Below are 27,731 nucleotides of genomic sequence, written 5' to 3'. Positions count from 1 at the left end.
TGACTATAGCAGTAACACAAGCCACAAGACAGAAGCAAACACGCCATCTTGGAGGCATGTATTTCTTTACTTTTCACAAGAAATTCAAGCATGTTGTACACTTATATTTTATTTTCAGAAACAAGCATGCATACAAATACAGATTCCCTATCTGTCTCTTTTTCCAAAAGTACTCAGCTCCCCAGCCACAGCCCCCTTGGGCTCTCAACAGCTTCCACAGCACCTGACACCTGTACTGTCACTGCCCATGCCTATCCCCAGCTCCTGCCACCTCTGCAGCCTCTAAAACAAACTTAAACATCTGTTTGGAAATACTGCCACCATTCCCTAGAAGCCATTTCTGAAAACAGATACACATTTTCCTGGGTCCCTGCTGCTTTCAGTATCACCAAATTCGTCTTCTGGCTACAACCTCTCCCAGCACCTGGAAGTGTGACTTTACTCAGAATATGCCCCAGTGGCAATTTCAACTCAAGAGTATTCTGCAGCAATCTCTTAGGGCGACAAGACTACAACTTTGAAAAAAAGCCGTTTGAAAAGTTATTATCTAAACAATGGCCATCAAGAATTACACATTTCTTCTAAGAACTCTCAAGACAAAATATGCCTTTTTTCAGAAAGGTGAAGTTCATTATCTGTTAATACATCAACCCCCAACATAGTTTTCAAAGTGAGACCTACGTTTTCACCCCTCCCCCAGAGAAACCCAGCTATAGTGTTGATAGATGTGGACTAGGAAGCAGGCCTTGTTTGAGGACTACTGTTTTCACTGGCAAATGCTCACCTTTACATTGCCTCCAGGATCCGGAAGTTTATAATCGGGCAAGAAGCCTGAGCTACCATATGTGCCAATACGGTAAATATCCAGTCATACAACAAGTCACTGAATATGACAGAGTGAAATTCATTATCTTATTTAATAAAGCAGCATATTTCAAGCTATTTCTGTAATAGGACTAGCTAAAATCACGTATACTAAACAGCTCACAGTAAGTTGGCTCCGTCGCCAATGAGAAAAGCACACTGAACTTTCTTGTTTGCCTGGCTTTTCAAAGCCTTCTGTCAATGCAAAGCACAGAATACAAGCAGTAGGTATATTCTTTGACCTTGAGCATATCAAATTTCCTCAGATCCCGATTTATATTTTGCCCTTCATTTATATCTTTATAGCAAAGGCAACTTACTCACGCTCAAGAATTAAAGCCTCAGACTAACATTATTTGGTTTCACTCAACAGAATATGGCCATCTTCTGCCTGAACTATCAGCCAACACACTAGCTACCAAGCCCATCTGCACTATGCAAAAATTACACAGAACTGGAATTTATTTATGTCCATAAATGGACTAACTTAAGTACATTTAATCACATCAAACAAAACGTTGTTTGACAAATAAGGTTTCCTATCACGTCAATTTGGTGGACAGGTGTTCCATTAAAAAAAAGTTAGCATACTACCCCTATTGAATTTTTTTCTCTTTCCCGGTGATCAGATTTTTTAACCTTCTTTTGTGTGTCCTGCTCTAAAGGCTCAAATCTACAGTTTTACTTAGTTTAAAAATAAATCTTCATTCCATTGACTTTCAGGAAAAATACTCTCAACTTCTCAATAAACTGATCTTCAGCTGAAGCTCTACCTAAAGCATCTGTGTATAAAAGCAAGGCCCAAAAATAATTATTCTTACAACACACAGAACCACGTACATTTACATACTTCAGTAAAAGCAGTCAAAGTCGATCTAGCAAAATACACTACACTACACAGTATATACTACAGTATGCTGAAAAAAGCCCTCTGATTGTGCTTCTAAAATCATGCAAAGCAATTCCAAGCATTTCATATAGGAACAGCAGTTAAAGCAGGTAATGAATGGCAACACTGATGCCAACAAGCAAAAGGATATTCTTTTTCTGACTGACATAATAATATATCAGCAGTTTGAAAAACTCAAGGATTTCCAAAAAAACAGTTAGAATAGCTTTAATCAAATTGCTTGTAATTGCAATCCAAAATTAAAGACGGTTTTGTAAACTTAATTTATAAGCTGAATCATTATCTACCTGCAATTCAACCAAATATTATTTATAAGTGTATCTGCTTTATTAATTTCCTTTTCAATATCTCTCAATTGCATGCAAGCACAGCAAAGTTAATAAAAAAATAAACAAGCTGAAAAAGGAAAGGATCCCTGCTACTCTTGGGTTTTATCACTTCCTTAAATGAGTCATAACAATCATCAGATGCTATCTGTTTGTTTTTATATAAACAGTTTTAAAATTCATGGCTGGTAGGGTGTAGTCATTTGACAAACAAAATGAAGAATTTACCACTAACAGGAACACCAACTGTGGCTATTTAGTAAGAAGTTTCTCATTTCCTTTTTCGTACACAAAGTCTGCCTGGAAATATGTTTGACATTGTAAAGAAATGCATGTGCTTATAGTATATCCTCATAATAGTGCTATACAAGCCAAAGGAAAAAAAATCCAAAAATCAGTAGCCTAAAACAAGCAGCAAGTTTAAATACAATCTTTCCAATAGCTTTGTTTTCTTTAATAGAAACAAAGCAGCAAATCTGGTTGTAGTCTAAATAATCCTACTTTGCTGCTTAGAATGCTAAATAAAGAGTTTGCAATCAGTGCTTTGACTTCATGATTTAGTTAGAGAACCTACAGCATACCTTCTTTTAAACATTCTTTCTAGTGAGCAACTAGAGAAGAAGATCGTCTAGTTTTGTACTCGCCCTTGTAAGCACCAGTAGCATTATTCTGCTAAAATCCCTCTATAAAAGAGGCAGAGATGAAGAAAGACCTAGAACAAAGACTGAAGCCACAGCATTTCCACCTATAACAAACTAAATTTACAGATATCACAAACAAACAAAATAGGTTTTCCAAAAACTGAAGCATCTCCAGTATGGTAGAACTGTCTCTGCTCTACATAATGAGGTATTTAATAAATGCCGTTAATAATTCCAGGTAAGGGAAAGAGATACCTATTATTACGGGCACATGATCTGGCAAAATACAAACGTGAAAACCTGTTGTGTTTGGTCCCTCCAAGCTGAGAGGCCAAGAAATAATCCAGTGCAACAGCACCAGCCAACTAAAAACTTCAATGATTATTGTTACCGAATATTTGCCTTGAAGAAAGAGCAGTCATTACAAGTTTACAGTACTGAAGTTGTTAAATACTGCCATGACACGCCCATCGAAAACCAGCTGCAGGTAGACCAAAGCATTCACACGAACAGATGTGTTTTAAATCTATATTGTGAACAGAACTTGATGGTAGTGTAATAGTTTCACAACATAAACCTGGGCAGAGCACATTGATCTATCAGGGCTCAGTCAACAGATGTCACAGCAGTTCACAGCCAAAACTATAAAGGGCTCTGAAATACCTGTCAAGTTTGTGCAACGTTACAAGGGGAAGTCTCCAACGCCAGCCAAAGGTACAGGTACATCAGAGATCCCAGTTCCAAGAACGGCACAGGGAGTGTGTCACCATCCAAATGCTGTCCTGCAGGAAGCCCCTGCTGCCCCTCCCTGGCTCACTGCTGTCAATCACAGCGGCCTCCCTCACCCCATGGGCGGTGAGTGCTATCTTTGAGGTGCTGAGTAGGCCAGGTGAAAGAGCTGCAGGAAGAGATAAACACATGGCACAATAGGGAAGATAAGATAAGCAAGAGGTCCTGGGAGGTCTGCTGTTTGCCGAACAACATTTTGGAATAACTGAGGCTCATCCAATCTTCAAATTACTGGATTTTCCTGCTTATCCATACGGGCACCAGTGACACTTCCAAAATACAACTACTGACCAAATCAACAATGACTACTGAGCACTGTGGGCAAGGAAGCTCATGCGGTGTTTCTCAGTCTTTCCAGTGAGATGCAAAAGGCTTAGGGCAGATTAGATGCATCCAGAGGGTCAGTATATGGTTGTTAGCAGAGCTTTTATGCTATGACCACAGAAATCTCTTCCTGGAAGAAGGATCCATCTGACAAAGTGTGGTCAGAGTATATTTGTCACCAGGCACAGTAAGCCTGTGAGTATGGCTTTAAACCAGGCACGGCAGAGAAAGGTTGTCACACTGAGGGGAAGTGAAGATGTGGGAACACAAGTCAGGAGGCTCACACACTTCCCTTGTGGAAGTGGTCTGTCTGTGAGCCCATCTCAAGTGCTCTACACAGCATGGGAAGTAACAGGACTTAGTCCATGCACCATTGCTGAGCTATAACCTCACGGGAATTAGAGTGATGGTGGGACAGCTCACGTGGCTGAGGTGCTACAATGGAAGGTCAGAGGCTCTTTAGGAAAAACAGCCTGGAAAGGTAAGGAACATGAGTTTCAATCTATGCAAAGGGATGGTTGCAACACACTCTGCTTTGCTTGGAATGAGTGACAAGGCGTTGAAGAAGGGTCTTCAACGGTAACAAAGAACAGTACAACATGGGCAACTTTGTACTAGGTGCCTGCTACAGACGTCCTGATTAAGAAGGGGCTGTAGAAAAAGCCTTCATTCGAAAGCTGAAGGAAACTTCATGATTGCAGACACTCCAAGGCCTAAAATGACTAGTATCTGCTGGTAGGGTAGAGCCAAACACAAGCACTCCAGGAATTCTCTTGAATTTGTTGAAAATGACTTCTTGGTGCAAGTCATCAATGACCCAACTAGTGAATGTGCTCTGCTGGACCTGTTGTTCACAAACAAGGAAGAAGCAGACGGAGACGAAATCATGAAGTGTAAAGTCCTGAGAGAGGGAGAAATACAATTACTAGAGCATACAGTGCACAACCCAGCACATGGTTACAACACGGCACTTCAGGAGAGCAGATTTCATCTTGTCCAGGGATCTGCTTGGCAGAATCTCCTAGAAGACCACAACGGAGGGTGAAGGCAAAGCCTGTGAGTACTGGTTGACCTTTAAGGGTAACATCCTCAAAGCACAACATGCAGAGGAGTTCAAGCAGGCCTGACAATGAAACAGTGTGAAAGAAAAGGGAACCTGTGGCTGAGCTCAAATGCAAAGCAAAATAAATGAAACGTGGAAGCAGGAGTGGGAGGAATATACAGACATTATCTAACTGTGCAGGAGTGCAGTCTGACAAGCCAGAGTTCTGCGGTGATTGAAAGTAAAAATGGATGAAAAGGGCACCATGAAGGGGAGAAAACACACTTTAATTTTTTCATTCAAAAGTGAAGTTATACAGCAGAAACAGAAACTAAATCTTTGTAGAACAAGGTGTTATTCACACTTACTAGCATCTGCTGGCCATCCTTTACTTAAAAATGTAAAAAAATCTGAAGAATGAGGGCTTCTAAATGCAAACTGGAAATCTGATCAGTTAGCAATAAATGTGATTTACTAGCTGTATTAGCTTACTTATAACCCTATCTAAAAGAAAGAAATCACACATGCTTCCACTTAGCATAATTTTTAAGATCCACAATGCAGCAGCCTGAATCTCTTGACACAGCAACACAATTTTTGCACAGAGAAGCAGTCACAGTTGAGAAATGGACACCAAACAAGATTCTATTACAACAGCTCAGTGAACATATTTGCTTTAACCTCTTTCTGTTCTTTAGTAACAAAGACATACGTGCAAAGCAGGCTGATTTGAGATCCTCTAGTCTTCTGATTATAATATGCTAGTGACACAATCAGTGTGTTCACACGATGTTCAGAGGCAGAACTTTTTGCGGAAGCAAATTCTTAACTTTTGCTAGCAATAAATTACTGGTATCATTACCCCTGCCATAAAATAGGTATTCACAATAATTTAGCTGCCTTTTTCTTCATCCCAAGATAGATCCCAGCCAAGACACAGCCAGCATATATTTAGTAGGCATTACTCATGGAAAAAGGAATCAGCGTAGTGCAAAAATGAGTAAGGGAAAATATAAATATTCACTTTATATTTGAGGGAAGCATAGTTTTTTAAGACAATATTTCCACACACACACTCTAAATACATGCCCCCATAGTAAAAACATAAAAACTGAAAAAAACAGTCAGGTTTTTATACAAGTTCTCAGTTCACCCCATCTACAAGCAGAACTCAGCACTATAGCCACACTGTAAAAGCAACAGTAGCAGAGGGCAGAGTAGGTCAAACAGCACAATTCCAACAGGGGATGCTTCTCTGTAATTCCCACTTCCTCTCCACAGTTTCCACCCACATGCCTCATTCACAGGAAGCTCCAGTTTGTTTGGAGGCAGACTCCAGACATTCTGTTAAACTGGGGCAGCAGTTTGACAACAGGTGCCCAACCCGGAAGCATCTACTTAAGTTTAAAAAAATCTTCAAGTCTGTTTTCAAGTTTTAAAATATTCTGGTATTTCAGGATACTATCTTAGCACTACTGCCAAGAAAGTAAGTCTAGATGCCTTACAGCACAACTATATCTTACGAAAAATATCAGTACTCATTCTGTATAAATCGTAGAAAATTTAAAATTCCAATTAGTCTGAAAAAGAAAAAGTACAACCAACCAACAACAACAACAACAACTCTGAGCCACAAGGCATCTCAAAATCTCACAGTAGGATTCTGGGAAAGAAGATGACTCACCTATACCACACAAAGTATAAATATATACTGAGAGTTCAAATGAAGATTTGAATATGGTTCTACTCTTCAAGTTGACATTGTGTTAATCTAAAATCATCTTCAAAGCACAAGACAGAAGAGTGGGGGAAAGGGAAGGTCTAGGTAGTACATTACTAAGGATATAATCAACGGCAGAGTCAAACTCAAAAAACACTTTTAGAAAAGAGGATGCTGAAGGAAGATATAAGATAACACAATGAGTACAGCACTGGGAATGCTTCTGCTAAAATGAGACTTGCTAGAATTAATAAGCCAGTGGTATTTCAAGGTCATGAAGCACTCCAGCATTGCTGAAATAAGACAACTGATGCCAGTATATCCAAACAAGTCAACCGTTTCATTGCATAGCTTTAAGTCACTTTAGTTTAAGGGACTGGAGGAGGAAAAACAAAATCTCAAAAAGCTCAAAAAACTTTGAGCTAACAGCCTTTCCTGGGCAGAAGTTACAAGAGCATCCAGACTCAGATAACACCACTATGGATCAATATTCCGTAACTTTTCCATTTGAGAAGTTACTTCAGGCAACACAAGGTGTACAAATGCTACACAGCTCTACTTATGTGACACTGGACAATTTACAGAGACAACTGTAATTTCCACCAAAAAAAAGCATTCACTTTTTTCTCCACATTTATGAAAACGGAATAGCCTTCCTGCTGTAGAGTCCTGGCATTGTTATTGGAAGAATAAAACATTTAGTCTTCTCTGTAGGTAAAGAAATGATAAAAAAATTTTAAGCCATCCTCTAAAGATAAAATGACTGCAAACAATTTAAGAAACGAAGTTTTCCAAACTTAGGTAAATAGACACATCAATACCTAACTGAAATGGCTCCATCTAGTGGTTAAAATGTACATTTTATAAGTCATGACACTCGAGTACAGAGAATTGAATTCCCTGAAACAAGGAACTCCGAGGGTGGCCCATACAAACACAAGACACTTAGACAGATAATCCCTTCTAATAACTGTTGAGACATGCCAGAAGGGTAGATTTGAGATTTGGGGCATTTCAAACACATGTTAGTCTTTTTTAAAAATAATGTAATATTTTCATGTACTGGTAATTTTGCAAATACAAATTCAGAAAAGCAAATATTTAAGAATATTGTAAGACGATCTGTAAAATAATCAGAATTCTCATTCTACCATTTAACCACAGTTAAGTAGTACTTGGTGCTCATCTCTGCGTCCTTATTTACAAAACACTCAGTTGAACCTCATTATTCATACACTATTTCAAAACATTAGATGGACATCTTCATTTTAGCAAAAAAATCTGATGTGTCCGTAAACTTTATCATTTCTGAACGTGCTATACCAAAAACATGACAATATTCATTGGACATCTCCTCTAGCTAAGTTTGAGTATACTCAAAGTCAAACTCTGTTTTTTTATCTAACACTAGTTATAGAGCAGTTCTATTTACTAAGTATTACTACTGCTTCAGGGCCACTAAAGGTCCTGTGCAAGAGATACCCTTGCATAAGGGGCATCGATATTCAAAGCACAATGAATTTGGTGACATGTCAAAAGTCACCTGCAGAAGCAGATAAATGACATGGATATAAACCAACAACTACTGGACTTGGTACATCCCCAGCTTATTCTGGACAGAAAATAGAACTACTACAATGAAGCGTAATGGAAGTTCTCAAATAACACAACAAGTTTTTGACAGCCATGGTAACTTTTCAAGAACTCAGAAAGACTGCCAGACATACACTTAAAAGCTTACAGAGGCCCACAACACAGTGCAAGCTGTACGGGGTACGCTCTGTACCCAAACAGCACAACCCAGAAAAGCAGCTTGTCTCTCCAAAGTCATGGCTTCAAGTCTGCGAGGCTGGCAAGCCAGTACAATTCTCTCCGATCAGGGCTATTGAGCTAGGGCACTGCCACACAGCTCTAACTGTATTGCTTTAACTTGTGCAGAGCATTTGTTCAGCCAGATGCCACAAACTTGTGGGGGAGGAGAGTTTCCTGCACAGTCCTCAATTATGCAGTACAAACATACCCTCAGTTACCCTTGTCCAGTCATAAAGGGAAAACATCAGTTTGAGCTTACTATGTTAGTAGGAAAAGAAATTTGTATGCACCAGCATAATAGTCTTCAGAGACCTGTTGTCTGGCTTAATACCACAGAAGCCCCATGTTAAATAAGATGACAGCAGAGGACAGTGACTGTAACCCACCTGACAATGTGCATGCACAGCTGTTAAAAAAATGTAAAAAGCTGTAGCCAACCACCACTTCAGAAAAAGCACTGTGACACTAATGCCCTCTTCAGTGAGATAAGGCAGACCACAGTACTCCACTGGTTTGATTAGGAAAGCCAGAAGGAGATGCCTGGAAACATGCCCTTCTCCAACAGAGCCACTTGCAGTTCTATCATCATCTACAGTAGAATTACTGATAAAAACAGATGTGTTTCACTGAATGAAGACACAAACAAACCCATCACTTAACTATACTGCATGGTCTACAACCTTGTGAGTACTCTGATATACATAAAGTAGTATCAAATACTAACAGAAAAAAAGTTTCCATCTACTTTAAGACAACAAAGTATTTTGAAAATAGTACCTGCAAAACATCTAAAGGCAGAACTGCAGTACACGTTCCTTTAAATGCTACTTAAAGTTGTTGCAAAGAAGCCCACCAAACTATGTGGTAATGAACACCATAATGACAAAAACCAGAAGCTAGAACTAAGATCACTCATCCACAGTATCAAGCATTTTTAATACCATAACTGTAACTGTCAAACTCACCACTGTATAGAAAACAACCTACCACGTCCCATCCTTATTTTAAAAAACCCAACAAGAATTACCATAAGTAGCTGTTGAGGGAAGAGGAAAAACAAGACAACCATACAACTCCTTCTCCTTACACTCACAACCTCCAGCTGTTTTCAAATCAGGTTTCCTGGGGCTGTTGCTCATCCATTTACTAACCTCAAGGTATCTGTCTTCCAACCTTTGTCCAACCTCCCCTTCAGTTCACACTGTATACACTGTATAGCAAATACACCTGTGAATCCCTACACTGAGTTTCTTTTCTTTGTTCTGAACTTAGCACCTAAGTCTGATTTGACAGTGTGCCTCCTCTTCCATGTTCACCTGCTTTCTCCACAGGAGTTTTATAGAGCTTGACCATATCACTGGTCCATCATTTCTACTAGGCTGACAAGTCCTAGACTGTTAAATCCTTTATCATCTTTGAACTAAGTAATACCTTCTTGTCATCCAGTGAATGTTCTCCAATAAAAATGTATCCTTTCTAAGATGAGGGGCAGAACATCTAAGAGTATGTAAGGTGTGAAAGAACCATGGATTTATGCTGCTATGTATCTTTTTCCTATTTAATTTTCTAGTCATCCCAGAAGCTCTGATCATCAGTTGCTCTCTGGTTGTAATAACTCTCAGGCATTTGTTTCACCTCACCCTTCCAACTTTCAAGTACATATTACCACTAATCAGGTTCCTCAAAACACCAAAGTTCTAAACACTTATTCATTCTCAGGATTTTTTTGTATTTTTGATTAACTAAATGGAAGGGGGAGGGGGCAGCATGTGACTGACAGAAGTGCTCCTCCATAAGAGCCACCAGACCTTAACTCATTACATATCTAATACTCTATAAACACACAAACAACACTGAAGAAATGAAGAAAGGAATTTTTAGGGACTCCTCTGTTTGATTACACTTCTTTACTTTTAAGCCACAGCAATGAAGCTCTCAGACTTGATCTGAGACTTTTTTACAAAGTCCTTTCATCTTATTCAGACGTTTATTTCTGAAAAAGTTTTGCACATGTAAGCAGCTCCAGTAAGCTTTGCTAGCAGGAAGGTAGCCTGTACTGTCAAGAAACAGGATCAGAAAAATTAAGTCAAGCTCTCTCGTCAAAAATACTCATCTTCTGGATTTAGTAGCTCTTTTGTATATAAAATTACACCTCTTGCACATGAAACCCACAACAAATCCAATACTGCTATACTATGCAATTGCCCGAAGATCCTGTCTTTCTGTAAGCCATTTACTTCATGTGTTCTCCCCGGAAATTCTGTTTTTTCCGGTTCCTACCAGCTCTTCTGCCCTCTCACTTTTCTAACCGTTTCAACTCCACTGGCATTACCTCCCAAATACACTTTGGCACCAAGGTCAAGTATTGCTGTTGCAAGGAAGCCAATCTGGACCACTCCACTGAGGACCTCTGTTCGAAACACCTGCATCAAAAATAACCATGCAATAACACAGCAGGAGTTTGTCCCAAAAAAGTTAATTTCTATTACAACAGAACCTAAATGACTGCTGCCAGACCCGAGAAATGTGCTCGGGGCACGATGACTGTCATGACATCCGCAGTACTCTTTCCATTTGGTTACGTGAGGGTAACCATTACCATCTTCCACTGCAACCCCACACTTGAAGCTCAAAGTTTTTCAACTCTCTTCACACAGCTTAGCATCTCTTTACTATTTGTCCTGCCAGATATGAGACACCTCATACAGAGGTGCAAGGTAGTTTTAACATGAATTAAACTTATTAAGCAGTCTGCTCTTACACGGAATCTACCTTGAACAAGTTAACATGAATTGAGAGTATACCTTTTTTGCAGCAGTGACAACACGGAGAAATGGTCTAGAACTCATCTGCAAAACCTTTTGACACGAGCACAAGCATTAACTTCTGAAGTCAACAAAGCCTCTTACATTTGCAAAATTCGTGGCCCTTTGAACCACTAAGTTATCAACGCTCCTATTATAACAAAGGAAAAACATACTGAACAGACTGATGTCACAGGAAGCGAGCACTTCATTAGACTGCCAATTTTATCAAATGTGACTCAAGTCTCTCCTTGAAGAGTAACGGAAAGATGATGAAAACTCATGTGTTTTCAGTGTCATTTCTCTGTCTGTCACAGCAGTCTTTGTGTTACAAACTACACATCCCTCCTCCTCAGGCACTGAAGACAAATCCCTGTGCGACACCTTTTGGGAAAAGGCCCTGAAGGAGAACATCAGAGTAAGAGCTCACAGGCTCATTAACAAAATCCAGACCTTGAGTCATCTGAAGGGAGGGGAAATTACAAGCGTGGAACCACATGTATTTTACAGCAGCACAGGAAGGCAACACATGCCTGCTTCACTGTGCCACCCGGCCCGAGAGGGAAATGAACCCAAGTTCCGTAGTTTTGCCCATCTCCCCGCCACCAACACTACCACTCCCCAGGACCAGAAACCCGCCGGGGAAGCGTGCCCACCACCCGAGCCGACCCCACCGCCGTGCAACACGAGGACGAGGGGAAGCTCGCCGCTTGCCATGTGTGCGCACTTCTCCCTCGCCCAGGAACTCGTCAGCCAGCGGGGCAGGGAGAAAGGCGAGGCCAGGGGCGGCCGCGCCGCCCACCGCCGCCGGCACAAGCCCTGCGGGGCTCTCACAAAGGAACGGGGGGGTGGACGGGGCAGCCGCGGCCGCCGAGCACACGGAGCCCGCGGCCGAACAAAAGGCTCCGGCCCCGCCGCCGCCCCCCGGGGATGACGGCGAGGGGCGGGGGGGGCACGGCCGCGCGCACGCGGCCGGCACGCGGGCACACCGGGCGAGAGGGACCGGGACCCCCGGTCCCGGGGGTCCCGCCTCCGAGGGCTGGGGAGCCACGGCAGGGGCCCCGCCGTGTCCCCCGTGCCCCGGCAGGAGGGCAGCGGGACGGCCCCCGGGCAGGACGCGGGACAGCGCTGCCCCGTGGCGACCCCTTTGTGCGCCCCCCCCCACCGCACCGCACCCTCCGTTACCGTGGTGAGCAACGGTCTCATCTGCTCGCCCGCCCGCTCCTCTTCCATCGCGGCCCCGCCGAAATCGCCCGGGAGACAGAGCGAGAGAAAAGGGCGCGGAGCGGCAGACGAACGGCGAGCTGGAACCGGACGCGAGGGCTGCGCTGCCTGGCGGAGGCGGGCGGCGCCGGTGCCCTCGGGACGGGGCGGCCGCGACTGCTCCGCCGCGCCGGGGGCTGAGCCCGGACCGCCTCGGCGGCGCGCCCGCTGCCCCCGCCTCGCGCCGCCGGCCGAGCCAATGGCGGGCCGCGCAGCGCGGCCGCGGCCCCGCCCCCGCCCGCCGCTGCCGCCGGGGCTGGATCGGCGCGGGGCGCGGGGGCGGCGCGCTCGGTCCCACGCGGAGCCGCGTGGCGGGCCCGGCTCCCCGCGCCGCTGCCGCTGCCCGCGCCGGGAGCACCGCCGGACACAAGGGATCAGCTCCCGGCGGGACCGGGGGCCCGGGAGGGCAGCGAGCTCCCAGCGCGGCCGGTGACTACGGCTTCTTGATGCTTGCCTTTTTTTTTTTTTTTTACACCCTTCGCACTTGCCGGTAACTTCTGCCAGACTTTTACCACGCAAGCTGAAATTTTCCACGCCAGGTGTCTGCCTCGGGCTGATTTTTTTTTTTTCCTTTTGGAAGAAAGTAACGAAAATATTTCAGTCGTTTCCAAAAATAATGTTATTTGCCCTTGCATGAATAGTCCAACAATCCTTTATTCAAAAGGCTGGGGGGGTTGGTGGGAGTAGTGTCAATGTTGTACTTCTGGCTGCCCCTGTAAAGCTTGGCTCCAGTGGAATTTTTTAGAAACAGCTGTTAACACTTGTCTAGTAGTGATAACTTTGCCTTGTCTGCCTCCGTAAAAATTACAACCTCCTTAGGCTCATTCAGTTGTGAAACACCTTGTGCTGGTGGGGCTGATCATCCACATGCAGCAGGTAAACCATCTCTTCCTGCTTCTCTTTCTTGACTACATGCTCTCGTTTCCCTGGGGCTCCTCCTTCCACCTACTCCCACTACACTTTAGGAGGGATTGCATTCTATGGCTCCTTTTTCCACCCTGACACTCTGCCTGGCCTGAGGAGGCCTGTATTTGCCCACGGCTTCTGGACTGAGCTGTCACTGGAGCTCTAACATAAACACGGGGTGTTGATGGGCACCAGTAGGGCTAAGAGACCACAAAGCTCCGCAACGTGCAATACAGCCAGTTCCCTGGATCACTTTCGGGATGCCTTGGGCTTAGCGTTTGTTACATACAGTGTCAAAATTCTGAATGGCTGGGAAGCGTCAGGAAGAAAATAGCAGTGACTTCACTGCAACAGGGCTAGTCTCAGCTTGACTTCTGAAAGAAGCAAAAAATCTAGAGTCACTTGATGAGAGGCACAGCAGTTTTCAGGGATCACAGGAGATGCAATGTAAAAGTGAAGGCAGGCTGAGTGGTGCAGATACAGCACGGTCAAGACAAAGCCAGGCAAGGGCATCTCAGTTGGACTGGGTCTCAAACAAGCCCTCTTAAATGGAGACAGAAGAGCTTCTGGTCTTATCAGCAGTTTTGGAAGCAGCAAGTGAAAGGAATGTGTGCATCAACAAATACCGTGCTGAACTAAGAACACTATAAAAGGAGGCTGCGCAGAGCCTGCGGACAAAAATATAAACCTGGCTGTGGAGGCAAAGCAGGCCTCTGGCACTGCCTACCAGCAGGAGGCTTAGCACAGCCTCAAACACTGACTTGCTTTGGAGGCTGGCCACAGGAGAGCAAAAGGCTCCAGATATTTGCCTGAGCCTGGGGAGGAAGAGCCGACTGACGACTGGTAACCCTCTGTATGCTTTTCAGGAACGGTGCTGGCAGAGCCAGATCAGTCTGCAAACAAAATTAGTTCACCATTTCTCTGAACAGAAGCAAATTCCATGGAAGGAATCGCAGGTGCACACACCGTTGGATGGCACTGGGCACAGATGCAATCCTTGCAATCCTGGCCAGAGCTCCTGACCCATACAACCTGGAGGGAGCTTTTAAATGAAAGATTTGGCATAGGCCTACACCAGGTCACTAAAACCTGCACTTTGAGAAATGCATCATTACTGTAAACTACACCTGCCTGGTTGTACTGAGGAGATGAAGTAAGGCAAGCTGTGTGGAACTGATTGAATAGGGAGCAGTCTTAACACATTTTTCAATCAACGATTATGACCCAGTCAGGTCTCAGATGAGTTTTTAACGGATAATAAAGCACTGTGCACAACCACTACAAAAAAAATAACCTTGTTATAAAGGACCTTGATATACCTGCAGTATAACTGTGACCTATTCCACCATTTCCTCTTCCAGGAGCAGTACTGGCAGAGTTTCAGCCCAGATAAACCATTGAAAATAGTCTTCTACAAAGGAGCATGGGTATAATAAGGATGTATTGTAACTTCAGGTCCTACATGGTGATAATATGTCTTGGAAGGCAGATTGCAGCAGTCTTCCATTGATATTGGGATGAACACAACCCATCTTCACAAGCACTGAACTCCATTCTCCGGGGATTCAGCCCAGACAACAGTAATATCTAAAACAGGACTTCCCATAATGTGCAGTGAAGTACAGTATTTAGTGAGTTTTCTCAGGGGATAGCAGATGAACGGTTAGAGTGAGAAAAATGTTTGGTCCATCAAAAAGGACCCTAATGACATGAATGCCAGATAGGTTTTGGCATAAAAGGATGTTCCTTTCCCCTTGATCTCTGAGAAGGGATCTCTGACAAGATGCTCTAGTGCATTTTTCACTGCCATCAGAGAGTGCCCAATGGACAAATCAAGGTTCAGTAGGGCAGCAGGGCCCAGCATTAATTCACCTTACTTCTTCTGGTACTCTGCTGAGAACATCATCTCCAGGTGAACACGAAGTCATTTGCTGAGCTGAAAAATTTGTTTGTTCACTGCATCCCATCTGGTCACCATATGTATAACTATAGCAGAAAAGGCCAACCTAGCTTCTCCATGCCATGCTGCCTGAGTGAAAAGAAAGTGATGCCACAACAAGTTGACCAGAACTTCAAAACATTTGAAACTTACCAAACCTCCCAGAAGTCATTATCAAAATAGAAGCAGGCCAACCTTGTGCATGTGAATATGAGTGCAACTGTCACTGACACACCAGGTGACTGAAAGGAGATGGGTAGGGCTTGTGTGGCACTGAGGAGGTGGACCATGAGTATCCTTAATAAGATACTGTACCTGGTCCACTAAGAGTGGCCTGATGGTGCTTTTCCTCCACTCCTCTTCCTCCCTTTCCTTCCCAACCCCCACCCCTCACCCCACAACACATTCTTGGACATAGATGGAAGCGGCAGAAATTGTTGGATAAGCCAGATCTCTGATTAAGAAATTCCCTGTCTCCTGTCTCCTTAGGACAGTGCCATGAGAGTCAGCTTTGCACTTTATTCTCCTGCTGTTTAATTTCTTGCCAACTACCAGGTGCTTAAAGGACTCAAAGAAAGGAAGTTAGAGGCTGATAAAAGCACCTTCCACCCAGCCTGACACCAGCATCAGATCCACTCCAGTCATCAGCTGCTCTGTCTGGCAAGTAAGACCTATGACAGGAAGTTACCACAGACTTCACAAGCAGGATGAAAATATGATGTTTGTTGGGATAACCGGAACAGCCATTACTTCTACCAAAGGAGATTCTTTCTCCAGGCTTTTATCTATTAATACTGGATGTTCTTACAGTCCGAAACAATATTACTAACGAAAAAATTGTCAGCTTAAGTGGAGCTGAGTACCTGGTGCAGGTAGTCACAAGGGGAGGTTATTTTAGCAGCAGTAGCACCCCTCAGAATGGCAAAGGGGGTAAATGCTAGGAGTCAGTATTCCATGGTCCTTGTTACCTTTTCTTTCAAGACAAAGCAGACATCATTTCCATGGCTAGGACAGAGTTTCATACTGAGAAGCCATCAATACAAAAATAAAAGGAGGAGCTGAGGGTAGAAAAAGATAAGGGACCTGCCCCCTCTTTCTTATTAGAGCATCTGATGCTGGCAGAAGCAAACAAAATTAAAGAAATAGTGTGAGGGGGAGAGGGAAGCAGTATGCTAACAGCCAGTTCCTATAGCTACGCTGGGACAAACAAGGGGGAACAAAAGTCAAACAAAAGGAGTAAAGGTAAAAAGACACAAATACTAGTGCAAACAATCACAGGTACAGAAGGAGACAGGCAAGAGAAGCACCTGAGTAGGTTGAGAAGACTGATTCCAAGCAAAGAAGTGGAGTAAACCTGGGGAGAAAGTAAAACTGATTTCTTGGGGATCAGAAAGGTAAGTATCAGATGTTAAACAGGGTATGAGGGAAAGAAGAGGTGAAAAAACAAACACACAAACTAGAGCTGTAAAAGGAGAAAGAGACGTTGTCCTGGGTTGTAGTATAGGATGTGCAAAAAGTATTCTATCACCATCTTCATGAACTGTTGAATCCAGGTGGAGCAGTGTTTTCCCAGACCCCCTCCCTCTGGCCCATTATCTTCTGTTAACGGCCCATCAGATGCCTTGCCCATGACTCACAGATAACTCCCTCCAGGAGCTATCTCTGTTTAATGGGCCATCAAGGACCTCCTGCATGACCCATCATCCCATTGTGAGATGCTCCGCCCAGGGGGAGGAACCAAGCATTCTCACCTGGATATAATCTAGTGTTTGGGACAGTACGGGGGGCCCTTACCCACTGGATTCCCAGAAGAACAGAGCTACCAGACCTTTCTACAGGATCACTGCTTCAGGAAAACCACCTCATCTGGACTACTTCCATCACTCTGGTCAAGTAGTATTCTGACTCTGTCAGTGGTCTTTTGTATTATTGCATCTATTTTATTTTACTTTCTTTCCTTTCTTCCTATTAAATTGTATCTCTAACTTGGAGCCTCTCATTTGTTTTGTTTTCAAACCACTACATTTTATTGGTGCCCAACGTGCGGCCGGAGGCACTGAGGAAAGTCAGAACTACAGTTTTGTATTGAAGAAGACACCCGTTCGCTATGATGCTCAACATGCTTACATGTGTCTTATACCTATCTCTCTATATTTTTCCGCACCTGGGGCATTTTCTGCCGGTCTTAGTGCTCCTGCGTAGACCAGGGTATGGTACTAAAATTGCTTTAGTGGTCTATTATGTCCATTGCTTGATAAACTCTGAGGCAATGAACATCATTCAGAATATATGCCCAGTTTTGTTTTCTTGTTCTGGTCTAAGATGCTGCATCTGGGGTCTCAACAATCTCACCCAGCCCCTGGGGGGGGGGGGGGGTGAAGAATGATTTTTTTCCAGCTTTTCAGGCATGACACAGCAGTTTTTGAAAATATGGAGTACCCTCTGGATGCCAAGGACAGAATAATGTTGTTGTTAGTCCTGCTTTGTCTTCTCTGCACGGCCCGCACCATGCTTAGAATCAAACCACTACATGGTGTGATACAGCGTGTTCTGAAAAAAGAGAAAGAGAGAAAAAGAAGCAAAGTGAAGCAACATTGTCCACATCTATGCAAACTGTCACAGAGGAAAGAGGGACCAAAAGTGCCATCAGCATCTCCACACAAACCGTCACCAAACCAAAAAAGCCTAAACCAGTAGCAGTTGCCCCTATTCAGAAGAAGAAATCAAAGACTAAATCAGTCCGCACAGTGACTGATGAGGGTGCACCAGGACCTTCACACCCAGCAGAAGAGACAGAGCCAGAAATCATTGCTCGCTCTCTATCTCTGGGTGAGCTGCGTGACCTGTGAAGAAAATTCACCCGCCAGACCAACAAGTCCATCCTGACCTGGCTGCTCCGCATCTGGGACGCTGCAGCCAATGACACCATTCTGGATGGAAGTGAGGCCAGGCAACTGGGATCGTTGTCCCGGGATGTGGTCATTGGCCAGGAGATTGGGAAAACCCAAGAACCTCTCAGCCTCTGGCAGCGACTGCTAACAAGTGTGAAAGATAGATACCTTTGCAAAGAAGACCTTCAAGTGCACCAAGGAAAATGGAGCACAATAGAACAAGGTATCCGATGCCTGAGAGAATTGGCTGTGCTAGAGATCATTTTTTCAGAAGACAAAGAAATTTCCTGAAAACCCAGATGGTGTCCAGTGCACATCACGGATGTGGCTGAGATTTGCACGGCTTGGACCAGAAATGTACTCACGTTACCTGGCAACACTGCAATGGAGAAAAAGTGAGGACAGGGTAGGTGTCTTGGCTAATAAGCCAAGAATTCTTAGCTAATAAGCTAAGAATTTACGAGGACACTGTCACTGCCCCAGTTCGTACCCATGTCTTATCTGTGGAAACAAGACTGGCTGAGCAAGTCCAGAGCTTGATTGAAGAAGGCCATCAGAAACTAAAAAAAAAAAACTTAAAAAAAAAATTTACCATATCTCACCAGAGCCAATGAGAGTCTCTGCCATTAAGAGCAGGCGTCCCCCAGCCAGAGAGAGAGAAGATACACACCACAAAGTAACCTCTAGTCTTTTCTTCTAGAGCATGGAGAAGACATGAAGAAGTGAAATAGAAAACCCACCTCCTCCTTAGCAGCCCAAGTACATAAGCTGAAAAAAAACCCACCTACCACAAAGAGCCCATCTAGAATCAATGTTGCTCCAGTCTCTCATGCACAGAACTCCAGACGGTACAAAAATGATGATATGACTGATCCTCTTGAAAGAACCTCTAAAACATATTTACAAGAAGAGAGCAATGTATGCCATGACCAAAAATAGGGAGGCCCTGCCTCTAGCCAAGCAGAGGAAAGGGACAATCAAATCTATGAAACTGTGTGAATCTGATGGCCTGGAGCATCTGACCCACAAAAATATACAGCGTTAGTTGACACTTGGGCCCAATATACCATAATGCCATCAAAGTATGTAAGAACAGAACCCATTTCTATTTCTAAAGTGACAAGAGGCTCCCAACAACTGACTGTATTAGAGACTGAAGTGAGTTTAACTAGAAACAGGTAGCAAAAACATCCCATCGCAACTGGCCCAGAGGCCCCATGCATCCTCAGCATAAACTATCTCAAGAATGAGTATTTCAAAGACCCAAAAGAGTATCGCTGGGCTTTTAGAATAGCCGCAGTGGAGAAAGAAGACATCAGACAGTTGAATACTTTGCCTAGTCTCTCAGATGACCCCTCTGCTGTGGGACTGCTGAGAGTCAAAGAACAAAAAGTACCAACTGCCACAGCAACAGTTCACCATCGGCAATACCAGACTAACAAAGACTCTGTGACTCCCATACATGAGATGATTCGTAAACTGGAAAGCCAAGGGGTGGTCAGTAAGGCTCATTCACCTTTCAACAGCCCTATATGGCCCATGCGTAAGTCCAGTAAAGAATAGAGACTGAAAGTAGATTACTGTAGTCTGAATGAAGTCACGCCATCACTGAGCGCTGCCGTGCCAGACATGTTAAAACTTCAGTACAAGCTAGAGTCCAAAGCAGGAAAGTAGTATGTGGCCATCAATATTGCCAATGCATTCTTCTCCATTCCTTTGGCAGCAGAGTGCAAGCCTCAGTTCGCTTTCACCTGTAGAGGCGTGCAGTACACCTGGAACCGACTGCCCCACAAGTAGAAACACAGCCCCACGATCTGCCATGGACTAATCCAGGCTGCACTGGAGAAGGGTGAAGCTCCAAAACATTTGCAATACATTGACAACATTATAGTGTGAGAAAACACAGCAACAAAAGTCTTTGAGAAAGAAGAGAAGATCATTCAGATTCTCCTGAAGGCCGGCTTCACCATCAAAAGAAACAAAGTCAAAAGACCTGCTCGAGAGATCCAGTTCCTGGGAGTGAAGTGGCAAGATAGACGGCGTCAAATTCCCACCAAAATCATCAATAAGATCACAGCAATGTCTCCACCAACCAACAAGAAAGAAACACAAACTTTCCTAGGTGCCATAGGCTTCTGGAAAATGCACATTCCCGAGTATAGCCATATCGTGAGCCCTCTCTACCTAGTTACCCACAAAAAGAACAATATCCACTAGGACCCAAAACAGCAGCAAGCTTTCGCCCAGATCAAACAGGAAATCGCTCATGCAGTAGCCTTTGGCCCAGTCAGGACGGGATCAGAGGTGAAGAATGTGCTTTACTCTGCAGCCGGGAGCCATGGTCTGTCATGGAGCCTTTGGCAGAAAGTGCCGGGTGAGACTCAGGGACAACCACTAAGATTCTAGAGCCGAAGCTACAGAAGATCTGAAGTCAACTACACTCCCACAGAGAAAAAAATCTTAGCCGCCTATGAAGGAGTCCAAGCCGCCTCAGAGGTGATTGGTACTAAAGCACAGCTGCTTCTGGCACCCGGACTACCAGTGCTGGAGTAGATGTACAAAAGAAAAGTTCCCACCACACATCACGCCACCGATACCACGTGGAACAAATAGATCGCACTGATCACACAGCGTGCCCGTATTGAAAACCTTAATCGCCCTGAGATTCTAGAAATTATAACAAACTGGCCTGAAGGTGAGACCTTTAGACTATCCTCTGAAGAAGAGGAGGAGCAAGTGACACAGGCCAAAGAAGCCCCACCATAAAACGAGCTACCGAAAAGTGAAAGACAATATGCCATTTTCACTGACAGTTCCTGCCAAATTGTAAGTGCTAACTGGAAATGGAAAGCTGCTGTATGGAGCCCCACACGACGAGTTGCACAAGCTACCGAGGGAGAAGGTAGATCGAGTCAGATCGCAGAGCTTAAAGCTGTCCAGCTGGCTTTGGATATTGCTGAAAGGAAAAAGTAGCCGAAGCTCTATCTCTACACCAACTCGTGGATGGTAGCTAATGCTCTGTAAGAATGGCTGAATCAATGGAAAAAAAGCCAACTGGCAGCGCAGGGGGAAACCCATCTGGGCCTCTGAGATTTGGCAAAACATCGCCACCCGAATAAAAAGGCTGACCATAAAGGTTCAACACGTAGATGCGCACGTACCCAAGAGTTGAGCTAATGAAGAACATCATAACAACAAGCAAGTAGATCAAGCTGCCAAAGTGAAAGGATCACAAGTTGATCTAAACTGGCAGCACAAAAGAGAATTATTCCTAGCTCGTTGAGCTCATGATGCCAGTGATCATCAAGAAAGAGATGCAACATATCGATAGGCTCGTGACGGAGGGGTAGACATTACTATGGACAGTATCTCCCAGGCTATCCATGACTGCGAAACCTGTGCTGTGATCAAACAAGCCAAGCAGGTGAAGCCTTTGTAGTATAGTGGACAATAGTCAAAGTATAAGTATGAAGAAGCCTAGCAAATTGACTACATCACCCTTCCCCAAACCCGCCAAAGCAAGCGCTACGTGCTCACCATGGTAGAAGCAACCACTAGATGGCTAGAGACCTACCCTGTACCTCATACTACTGCCCGGAACACCATCTTAGGCCTGGAAAAGCAGGTCCTGTAGAGACATAGCACCCCTGAGAGAATTGAGTCAGACAGTAAGACTCATTTCAAGAATGGCCTCATAAGCACTTGAGCCAAAATACACAGAATCGAATAGATATACCATATCCCTTATCACGCACCAGCTGCCAGAAAAGTAGAACACTGCAATGGACTGCTTAAAACTACCCTTAAGGCACTTGGCGGAGGGACCTTCAAGAATTAAGAAATAAACTTAGCCAAAGCCACCTGGATGGTCAACACTCGAAGATCCATCAATCGAGCTAGTCCTGCCCAGTCTGAACCCTTACACACAGTGGATAAAGACAAAGTCCCTGTGGTACACATGAAGGGCATTTTAAGAAAAACTGTTTAAATTAATCCCACCTCAGGCAAAGGCAGACCCATCCGTGAGATTGTCTTTGCTCAAAGACCTGGTTACACTTAGTGAGTAATGCAGAAAGATAGAAAAAACCGTTGTGTACCACAGGGAGACCTAATTTTAAGTGAGAACAGTGTGTAAGGTTTCATTCTGTATGTATATATGTAAATCTCTGGAAGAATGTATTAATTTGGGTATGGTGTAAATAGTAACAGAATAAGGGGTAGATTATGTCCTGGGTTGTAGCACAGAATGTGCACAAAGTATTCTATCACCATCTTCATGAACTGTTGAATCCAGGTGGGGCAGTGTTTTCCCAGACCCCCTCCCTCTGGCCCATTATCTTCTGTTAATGGCCCATCAGATGCCTTGCCCATGACTCACAGATAACTCCCTCCAGGAGCTATCTCTGTTTAATGGGCCATCAAGGACCCCCTGCATGACTCATCATCCCATTGTGAGACGCTTCGCCCAGGGGGAGGAACCAAGCATTCTCACCTGGATATAATCTAGTGTTTGGGACAGTACGGGGGGCCCTTACCCACTGGATTCCCAGAAGAACAGAGCTACCAGACCTTTCTACAGGATCACTGCTTCAGGAAGACCACCTCACCTGGACTGCTTCCATCACTCTGCTCAAGTAGTATTCTGACTCTGTCAGTGGTCTTTTGTATTATTGCATCTATTTTATTTTACTTTCTTTCCTTTCTTCCTATTAAATTGTATCTCTGACTTGGAGCCTCTCATTTGTTTTGCTTTCAAACCACTACAGACATTCTGATCAAAGCCCTTAAAGAAAAGGGTCTAGGGAAGGAAAATTCTCTGCTAAGAGGAGTATAGGAGAAAACTGAAGAGTGTCAGGACCCTGCGAATGTAATTTCTATATCATATTTTAAAAATGAAACTTTTTTCTAGTTGCTCAACTTAATATTGCATTCTTTACACTCTTAGTACCCGTTTACCAGGCTCAGACTGAAAAAGCCAAAGACATTTGCAAAGAAAGCCAGATGATGCTGCGTTTTGAGGACAAGTGTCATAGAATACTTAGCACATAAAAAAATTACCAGTTGAGGTATCTAAAATTGGATACTGAAGATCATTGGAAACTTGATGTTGTTTGGCTAGCTATCTGCAAAAAGATAAATCCCCCTTCCCATGTTTGTGAAAGTTATCATGAAAGTCAGTGCCTATGAAAGAAGCAGATAAATAAACTTGAATGTTAGTAAAAGTAAAAAAAAAGAAAAAAAAATAATGTCACTCCAGTGCAGTGAATAATAAATAAATATGTCCTAAGTCTGCACAAATAAAATAAAACACCTAAAAGTTGTTAATTAAGTAAATGCTGTCATATTTTCTGTCATGAGTACAGTATGAGTGATCTTGTGAAAAAAAATAAAATAAAATAAAAATCATAAAACCCAGAAAACCTGAAGCAATTGTGTAAATGGAAACCATATCATAAGGCATATGAACAACAGGGTCAAATCAAAACTAATAACAACCTGCACATTCTAGCAGATCTTTAACTAAGATTTACAACTGTTGAGTGCTCATCTTTGCACAGCTTGTGGGTGTAATATAAAATGCAAAATTGTGACTAAATATTTATTGTTAATTCATATGGTCAAGGATCAAAGTTATTCTTGTTTCTTTCCAGGAGATTTCGTGTACTATGTGGTTTTCAAATGCATATGAAGAAACGATCACAGGCCTGATGAGTTCATAATCTAAAGCTAAGAAAAGCAGACTTGAGGACAAGTGCGGCATATTTGAGGTCTACCAAAATTACCAAATTCCAAAGCTGAGGAGTAATGAATCTCCTAAAACTATCTCTTTTGTGATTGTGCTCAAAAGAGATTTCAGTATAAACAAAACGATGATGTCACCATCATTACAGTCACTAGCTTCAACGAGTACAGGTTCAGATGAGTAAAGTAGATTTGAAAGGTATATAGCAAGTCAAGACAGGCTACTTAATGAATAAAATCACTTCCACTTCATCTTCTCACCTTAATTCTCCTTTTAAAAGGAGATTAATTGTCCTATTGTTTCTTTTTTTCCTTCCACACAAAGAAAGAATGCACATTTTAAATCAGATGTGTGTTTAAGCTGTTACATAGTTCAAAAAGGAGTTTTAATCTAGGGAAATTTATTTCACCTTGTCTTTGAAAAAAGACAAGAAAAATCTGCTGCTTAATGGTTTTTTGGACAGACCTCTGACAGAAAGAAAATATTTATTAACTTCAGTTAGAAGAACTGGCCATTTTAGCAGGCATGGTCAGATAGTATAGAAGTTCTCTACACTACCAAGTGTCTTGACTGTGTGGCCGTCTATTGCTATTTATCCCTCCTTAGTACTATCCTTAATCATACATCATATCTACCTTGTCCAAATACACTAATACAAATAATAAATTTCGTCCTCAACAGTAGCAGTCATAAAAAAAAATCGGTTTAATTTCCGTACAAGTCACAATTATAAGCGGCTTGTTTTTAACACAAATTTATATTTCTTACCCCAGCCAGCTTGTGTGCAGTATCTAAAATGTACCATTATGTAGAAAAGCAGTGAAATCCGTCCTCAGACTTGACCATATGTTTAATGCTCACTGCACTTCAGTGCTAACTTAGCATCACCATGGCCAGCTTAGGAGAAGGAGACAAATCTTTGACATTCTACCTTCACATGATTTGGCCCTATGGTAGCCATGATATTTACTTTTTCCCAGGACAAAGAAAAAAATAGTTGTTTAACATGAAAGACTACAATTGACACAATTTAGGCTGGGAAACGTTTCTAGATATCAGAAGAATGAAATCTAGGGAACCCTTTTAGGACAGGTTTAGGGCAACCTTGAGAAAGCTAGAAACTACTCAGTTTAAGATAGAGCTTGAAGTAGTAATTAAGGACTTCAGCATGTAAATGCCTGCAGTAGGAGAAGACTCCTCCAAGAAAAGATCCCAAGAAGTTCTTTCCAATCATGTGGTCTCACACATTTCACAGCTGCACTTGTTCCTTGTTTTCTATACAGTGTAATATTTTAACCTCACCCAAGCAGGTCATCACATCACCAAAACAATCAGTACCCTTTATTACAGCCCTACTTAGCCTAAAGTCATGAGTTTAACCTTTAACCTGTTCCTCAGCCAAGGAAGAATATTAGTCAACTTCTATAAAAATTTTTCACATGCACAGAAGGAAGCCAGTAAATAAACACCAAAGATATTCATATATCCAGGGTTCCAGGTAGCTGAGGTAAATTGTGCAATATAGGACACCAAATCTCTTTTCCCATAAGGCTCTCCAGATGATCTTATTCTTCCCACACAATTTTTCTTCCATCACTCCAGGGGAGTTTAATCATACCTGTTGTGATGAAAAGCCAAGTTCTAAATGAGTTTGGACACCCTCTGGACTCAGTTCCAAAACGCCCAATACACCACATGCTAATTATCTACATATGAAATGCCTTCAGAGTTGGCATTTCTGTTTCAAAATGACGTACTGCAATGTCTTCACCCAGGATCTGGTGACTACACCTTTACAAACAGTTGTAGCATCATCTGCATTAACATGATTTTCCTTTTTTTTCAATAATCAGTTGGAAAGAAAAAAAAAAAACAACCCAAAAATAGAAAATAAATTTCTTTCAAATGAAGGATCTTTACAACATAAAAGTTTTCAAGTTGCTGTTGTGGTCTTTGTTTTCTGGCCAAGAACATAGCCAAAAAGCATGCCTAAATTCAGATACTTTCCTTCCATCTTTAAGAAGTTTCAGCTCTTGAGAAGTAAGATACTTAGAGACAGAAAACAAAGGCATAACAAAGTCATAGTCTTATAATATTTAAATAAAGAGTTATAATAATCAAAAGATCATATTATTTAATTACAGATTGCAACATAAATGTTTTACTGAATATTATCAAATTTATTAACCAGTGCCTTTTTTCTCTTACATTAAAGCATAACGCTGTATATTTCTATTTTCTCCACATGAGATAGGAAATCTTTACTTTAAAAGAGGAATTAAGCAAGAAAGTACCAGTAAAACAGGAAGGTAATTCTTTCACTCCTGGCCTCCTGGGAGAGAACACATTTGAATATTGTTCCTAACAGAGCATGGTCAGTATAGTGAAAAATGTGTTTGTGGATGAAGGACACAGCTGATGCAAATGAGGTTACACGTCCCACTAGGCACAGCTTTGTGATAGTTTCAGGGGAGGAAGTGGTGGCCTACTTTGCTTACCCCCTCAGTTAAAGAGAAATACTGCATAGATCATTGTCCTCACTATTTCCAGTTTTCTGACACTCTTAGAGGAGCATGGATATATGGAACATTTATTTACAAGTCAAATGCATGTCCCACATTTAGTTATGTGGTAATTAAGATGACAGTGCTGCTAATGAGCTGTATGTATTCCCTAATGCAAATCAGATTAGGAACTACGGAGATTATAACCTCCCATGCGGGATATGTTGTCCAAATCACTTGTGTAAATGTGACTTCTAGAAAGTTCAGATCTCCTATCTGAGACTTCTAGAGAGCAATTACCATTACAACATATTACATTAGAGAGTCTCAGCTGACAGGAAGAATCATCAATGGCAAATGTAGGTGCATTATTCAGGAGAGACAGTCATTACAGCATAAATTCAGAGGTTACTGTCCCTCAGAATATTCTTCTTAGCAAAAGCATTTCATCACCAATAGGTAACATGAAACAAAATAATGCTTTCCAGTTCCTTGTAATCTAATCTATTCTTGTATCTTTTTCTTAATGAAGAGGTGTTCACCAGATTGTATTAAGAGGTAGGATGTCCACAAGAAAGCCTAGGAAAAAACCAGATCAGAACTGAAAGTTTTCCTGAGCCATTATCAAAGTGCACTCTGATTCTTGTCATTCAGGACTCTTCCACATGTGTGCTTTCAATTCTAATGACTTTGCTTCCTGTTTGGAAATCACCAAATCCGAGCCATTAGACAATTTTGGACAAAGAAACTGTGAGGCTTAGAGCTAGAAGAAAGCAGCCAAAACTGAGAATGACCAGCTAAGGAATGCCAGGTACAGCATGACCTGTCTCACTTACTAAATAGCCTGTACTCCAGTCTAGAGGATTTGCTGAGTGAGCTGGCAGTGAGCTTAGAAGTGATGGCCCTTGGCCATCACAGTGCAAATGGAAACTGCTACCTGCAGTCTCTGTGCTGTCCCACGTAAGTTCTTAAAATATTTATGGAAGTACTGAATTGTAAGTAAATGCTACCCAGGACAATTGTTCAGTCAACAAATGGAACACATGTTTCTGCAGCACTCTGGTAACTGAGTAGGAGTCAGATTACATCCCCATCAGCCAGCTGGGAAGCTTAGCTTTCCCTTGTGATTGCGAACCACCAAGTTGTTTTTGGCAAGATACAAATAGTTGTGGCCCTAACAGACATCTAGTCACTGAATTTCCAATTATGGAGAAGTTGCACTTAATAGTTTCAGATTTGAAATATGGGCTTCA

The 27,731-nt window shown here is 42.7% G+C and overlaps 1 protein-coding gene across 2 annotated transcripts in view; it reads right to left on the bottom strand.

Moving 5' to 3' along the window:
• Window positions 1-27,731, bottom strand: part of SLC4A7 (solute carrier family 4 member 7) — a 161,226-nt gene that overhangs the window by 78,239 nt on the left and 55,256 nt on the right. Inside the window, exon 1 of one of the 2 annotated variants that reach the window (XM_066194211.1) lies at window positions 12,418-12,626. The exons of the other annotated variant lie outside the window; for it this stretch is intronic. Coding sequence (XP_066050308.1) covers window positions 12,418-12,465 — 48 coding nt within the window. The 5' untranslated portion in view covers window positions 12,466-12,626. Of the gene's footprint in view, window positions 1-12,417; window positions 12,627-27,731 lie in introns of those variants that run through there. 2 annotated transcript variants of the gene reach the window in all.

This window comes from Chamaea fasciata, unplaced genomic scaffold, assembly GCF_029207755.1.
Source record: "Chamaea fasciata isolate MVZ Bird 193981 ecotype frontalis unplaced genomic scaffold, bChaFas1.0.hap1 SCAF_1, whole genome shotgun sequence".
Taxonomy (NCBI): Eukaryota; Metazoa; Chordata; class Aves; order Passeriformes; family Sylviidae; genus Chamaea; species Chamaea fasciata.
This window is presented reverse-complemented; position numbering and strand designations above follow the sequence as displayed.